Source organism: Buceros rhinoceros, unplaced genomic scaffold (genome assembly GCF_000710305.1).
Source record: "Buceros rhinoceros silvestris isolate BGI_N320 unplaced genomic scaffold, ASM71030v1 scaffold2833, whole genome shotgun sequence".
Lineage (NCBI taxonomy): Eukaryota > Metazoa > Chordata > Aves > Bucerotiformes > Bucerotidae > Buceros > Buceros rhinoceros.
Window position 1 is genome coordinate 134,696 of NW_010405241.1, and position 6,000 is coordinate 140,695.

At 34.4% G+C, this 6,000-nt stretch overlaps 1 protein-coding gene across 1 annotated transcript in view; it reads right to left on the reverse strand.

Moving 5' to 3' along the window:
* The window catches only part of KAL1 (Kallmann syndrome 1 sequence), a gene marked incomplete at its 5' end in the record, with an annotated part of 32,221 nt that extends 28,228 nt beyond the window's left edge, over positions 1–3,993 (reverse strand). The window contains 2 exons of the mRNA XM_010133641.1: positions 1,354–1,501; positions 3,791–3,993. Of these exons, the coding sequence (XP_010131943.1) occupies positions 1,354–1,501; positions 3,791–3,993 (351 nt within the window). The remainder of the gene's footprint in view (positions 1–1,353; positions 1,502–3,790) is intronic.
* Between the last annotated feature and the right edge of the window lie 2,007 nt (positions 3,994–6,000).

Consider the following 6,000-nt stretch of genomic DNA (forward strand, 5'->3'; position numbering starts at 1 on the left):
ATCATGCACAATCCTGCAAACTAGGTCACTTTTCCAGGGGATAAGAGAAAGCACAGGAACGATCTAGGAGTGCAAACTGGAAGGGCAGAACTCATATTCATTTACACTGGGCATCACTGAAGACTTAACCGAAACTTGCCTTACATACACACTGTGGAGATTCAAGCTCATATTCTAGTATAGATTTCAAGCAAAGACAGTTTATTGAAGAGAGGAAAACCTGGCCCTCTGCTGTCATTTAAAATGGACCAAAAAAGTAGTAAAAATCAGCTTAATGTAAGAAAAAGAAGAATCTTTAGGTCTATTTCGTTTTTCTGGTACATTAAAATGGGAAGCAACTGTAGATATGAAGGTCTGTCACAGCTAACAACTACTTGAAAATATTTTATATATATCCAAACTGAATATGCAAGCAGAAGAGTCCAGCAACAATTGATTAGTTAGATTGAGAGTAATCACAGTTATGTTATAAAAATGGCTCCAAGTACAGTTTAAACTTTGAGCTTACTTTTAAAAAAAGAATGTAAATGGATGGAAAATGACATGGAGTCAGGACAGGGTATTTAAAATTATATTCTTTAACATTTTATAAGAACTTTGTTATATCAGTTAATCAGAGACATATCAGCACTGGGGTCAGTAAGCTGGTATTGTGTTGTAATTAAATGAATAGCATTTAACTAAGACTAATAGTTGTGGTTTACTTTCTGATTCAGATATGGTTTTCAATTATATTACCTAGCATGTGATTTTTTCATGAAGATCCTAATAAGAAATAACTTGACATCTAAAGATATCAAGATTCTAATTTGGAAGTGGGTCCTATCTGTGCAATAGTTTCTTGAGAATTCATTGCTTGTCAGGCATGGAATACTTTAGATTCCCTAATAGAAGAGTTAGTTTTTTACATCAGTTTACAGTAGATACTTAACTGTGTGGTCCAACAATTGGAATTAATGGGCTACTCTAAACCATCAGGATTTTGAAAAGCATTGCAAGGTAATACTTTCCAGGTAAGACAAAGACTCAGGTTTTACTCCAGCTACTGACAAATATAGTACTTATACCCGTATTGCATTTAAAAAATATTCATACCACGGTCATGCAAATGCATTGCATTTTCATTGCATTTATTTCAGGTGAGTAGAATCCAAGATAAACAACTAGACAAAAACTAGATAGGAAATTTAACATTAAAAGGTTACTCCATTTTACCAAGAGAGGATCACTATGACATGGAACAGAAAGCTTTAAGAAATCGGTATTTTTATTTTAGGGAAATCATTATACAAAACATTCAAATTCAGATAAAGAAGAAATAAAGCATTCGAGTGTTCGAATACAATTACTCACTATTATTCCTGGTATCTTGAGTTGTGCTGAAATGGAGAGAAACCTTGGCACTTTTTAGGCGAATCTGACCCCAACGTGTTACTGCCTGCAGTTCTACATTGTAGTTGCTGTTGGCTTGGAGCCCCTCCAGGACCACATAATTTTGGGCCTATAATAGAGAAGAATAAATATACAAAGTAGTTACAGCATTACTGAAACACAGGCCCTTATTAAAAGCAGGTCTGTTATCTTACGCACACTACTCCTTCGAAATTAGAAAACTCATGTATAAATTTCACCAGAGCAAAATTTCCTTTCTTAGAAAACGTACTTTATTAGACCCTTTTTCTGTGTAATTTTAAAAATACTAACCTTGTTGATGTTTACATAACTTTGGCAGTTACTTGGCAAATACAGACACCTATTGCTTAGGTTAAAATTAAAGTTTTTTTACATATAAGAAGTTTTTTCTTATGCCAAAATTAGTTTATCCGAAGAAATTTAAACCTTTTTTTCTCCAGTTTTTGTGTTAGCAAAGCAACTGAAAATTTTTTTTAGAGACAGTCAGTTTGAAGACAGCTAAAATCCAACATTCAGTACATTTGTCAATATTTTCTCTTTGTTTCAGCTGTTGAAAACAAAAATGAAAAAATATCCAAAACCCATAACCAAAAATCCCCCCCCATTGGTAAGAACACTTTTCCGCTCAGCACAGAAAACAGCAGAGAAAAGATCCAGTTTCCATTGTCATGGAAGTGTCTTACATGGGGAAATACCAGAGTAGGATTATAATTCTCTGGTCAATAACCCATAAATTAAGGCAAATCCTATGATACTGTAAAGAAGAGCAAAGGCTTTTCAGTATCCTTACATTTCTAAATTTTTTTAAATGTATTTACAAAAATTCCCTTCTAGTCCGTATCTCAGACAGAAGATTCCATGTTTTCACTAGAATGATTTGTGCCTCTGAAGTTTGTCAATCCAGAATGAAAAGGATAACCATGTCCTGCCATACTTACCTCTTCAGGAATTGTCAGAAGCATTTCCTACCAATTACCTTTACTTGCTTTGTACTTTGTATTTATAACATTGACTATAATGTTCAATTAACAATGTTAATATTGTAGCAAAATTATTTTAATGTCTACCTGGAATGATTTCATATGGAAATCATTTTAAAGTTATTTGGACTAGACTACATCTAAAAGTAAAAACTGGGTAAAAAAAAAAATCTTAAATGATCTTTAAAAAATAAGATTTTTTCCACCTTTAATTTATTAATTTTTTTAAGTTTTCTGCAGTTTCAATTTTTGGACAGAGGATAATATGCAAAGCACCATTGATTAGCAATAGCCTCAGGAGCATCCTGTGGAGGAAGTCTGAATCTCACAGGCATTGCCGTTCAGTTTCATGACATGCTGCAGAAGAAAAAGAACAATGAGGCAGGAGTAATACCAAAGGTATTCTAAAAGCCTGCCTTTTCTCTAAAATACACATTGGCTGTTCTGGATTTCCCTGTATTAAAGGTCAAAACTTGGTCCCAGTTAATGTAATGTTGTGCATCGACTCTCTTTTTATCTATTGATATGTAGGATGCAAAGTGCCAACGCAATATTAAGAACCCAGATAAATTTAAAAATTCTCCAGGTTTTGTGATTTAAGGACCAGCTTGTGGAAAGGATGTTCCTCTGTATGTTTAGGCTGTAGCCTCTGCCATAAAGATCTCCAGACAAGGGTAGCTTTCATGTTAAACACAAACTTCTGCCTAGCATAGTCCAACGCTATTCCTATCTTGCCAAAGTGATTGTTAAAAGTACAAGAAAGAACTTTCTTTTCTATGCATATTTACTTTAAATAATAGAAAAAAGTATTTAACTGAAGTGAAACAAAGAACCAAGTTATCTCAGCCCCTGAAATTACTCCATATTGAATACACTTGCAGAGAAATTTCCTTTTTCTGTCTGCCCAGCACAGAGCTGGTGGTGGTGGCGCCTCTGCAGCCTCCAGACCCTGATCACCCATTAGGTCCCATGAGGAGACATGGGTCCAGCATGGTTCCAGAGCGGCAGGCACCTCTGCTGTGTCCAACCTGATGTAGATGATAAATTCAGCACACAGCCTTCATTGCCTTTACTTCTCTCTAGGTTTGGTGACTTGGGGACAGAGAGGGATGCCTGAATTTGGAGAACAAACAGCATTTAACTCTCTATTCATGTCTCCTGCAAAATCTTCGAGTATTTACTTGCATTTAAGGCAGAAGTCTCCTTCTCTTACTGAGTTTAGTGAAAGATAAGAGATTGAGAGATCAAAATTATCTATGTTTTTGGTGATATTAAAAATTAAGACTACTCCTTTACCAGCTGCTGAAAACACTACAATTTATCACATATTTTATACTTCTCTATTTTGTGCCAGAAATGATCCATATTTCTGTCTCATTTACTAGTTTTTTTCTTACCCCATCAGTAATCTTCCTTCTCTTTTTTTTTGCTGGGATTACATATTTGCTATACGTCCAGCTCCAGAAGACTTTGTAGTGGTGCACTGGGATATCTGGTTCTTCTGGAAGGTCCCAAGTAATCATTACATTTACACTCCCATCATTGTTAGCACTGATATTGGCAATTCTGATATTAGATGGCGCTGGTGGAGCTGATGGATCTGGAGTTTAAAACATAGATTCCAAAGTAAAGATCATCTTCAGTAAGGCAAAAATCATCTTCATCTTATGTAATTACCAGGCATACATGAGCTGGATTAAACACTTTCAATACACTGAAAAAAATACAGGTAAAAATTTCCCCTAAGTCATTTTTTTGGCTGTGGAGGAGCATTGTCCTTACACTTATTTCCTTATCCATGAAGTAGCCAACAATGCCATACAAAGCTATTTATACTGCAGGGGATAAATTTAAGAGATTAATCTAGTTAAATGGTTGTACTGTTCTCTATCACAACTTTTCATTTTCTACTATAGTTCAATAAAATAAGTACATATGAAATGAAATTTAGGTACAATAAATATAAACAGAATCATGATTCATAAAACCCCTTTCCTCTCCACTGATTTAAAGTGTTAGTGGTTTTTTATGTTATGTGACAATGTATTATGGCAATAAAACATTTATAACCTGAAGTGCAACACGATCATATTACTGTAGGTGAATTACTCAGGTTATCTCCCAGAAGTACTATGCATCATGTATTATGTATAGGTAACATATTGGATAGAATTAAAATGTTTCAGAGAATGTCTTCACAAATTGTCAGATATAAGCAAAAACAATTATGCATCTATAAACGACTCTGAGATTCATTAAAAAAAAATCTAAAAGTTAAATGAAACAGCTCTTCTGGATAAAGTGCCTTATATGATTAAAAGTATTTTAAAGTTCTATTCACTAATTTTTTATATGTCTAAAAGCAAATGTTTAAATCTACACTCTTCCTTTTCAAACATTTCTGTCTCTGTAAGAGTGCAAGACAGTGTGTAATTTTCCTTATATAAAGCTAGTGATTGACCAGAACAAAGCATTTATGTCTCAAAACCACAGAAGTTTGGGGTTTTTTTAAGGTAACTTTCAACACCTCTGTTTTTCCCAGTAACAGAAGCAGAAAAAAGAAAAAATTAAGGTAGAACCATGAGCATACTGAACACAACAGATCATTTCTTCTGACCTCTATAGCACCAGCATTTCACCTCGTACTTTTTTCAATTGCACAGTTCATTGAAAACATTACTTTATCAGTAGCGTCTCTTCTGTGTTCAGTAGAAACAGTCCAGTCAGCAGACAAAATGCAGAACCACATTTAAAACAAAACCTAGTAGTGCTTCTCCTTTGCCAGAAGGGAATGTAAATGTATTAAAAATCATTGGGTATCTACAGTTAAGGAAAGAAAGAACATCCTCTTAACGGGAATATCCATGTGAAATAATACAGCAATAGCAGAAACATTTTCCTGCATGCCCCCTTTCTTCAAAGTCTCTCTTTTGCAAGCCTTGCAAATGTCATCCACAAAAATGCCTTTGAACAGGAGGAAGAGTGGTGGTGGTAGCAGTGGAAGACAGAAAAGAAGTAGATTTGCATTCGACAGACATGAAAAGGCGACCCATTTGGAAGTTCCACGTTTTCGAGAAGACCTTTTTTAAAACTAGTTGACTTAGCTGGAGAAAATAAGAAACTAGAACACAAGATGTCAGAGAACAAAACCCCGTAATTTATTACAGATTTGCATTTAATCATCTGAAATAAACCTGTCTTGATTGTAGAGACACACAGTAAAATATTTCTTAGATTTGGGGTGTATAACCCGAAATATGAAGCCACTTGGTAAGCCTTTTACACCAGTTGAGGAACATTTTCATATCAAGTATTTCAATACGACGATATAATTTATTGGTGTATTTCTGTGACACTCATCACTATTAAAACTAGCAGAACTGTAATTTTGTAAGCCAAAAAACCAGGAATATTCACCTTTTCTTTCATTTGGAAGGACTGAATTTCATCATCAAAACAAACAAGTGAGAAGGAATAGCAGCAGAGCAAGGTATTGTGATCTCTGATATTAACAAGAAAAACCCCAAACGAGCCAAACCCCACCCTCAAAATACAGAACAAATTAAAATAAAATAAAATAACATAAAATAAAATAAAATAAAATAAA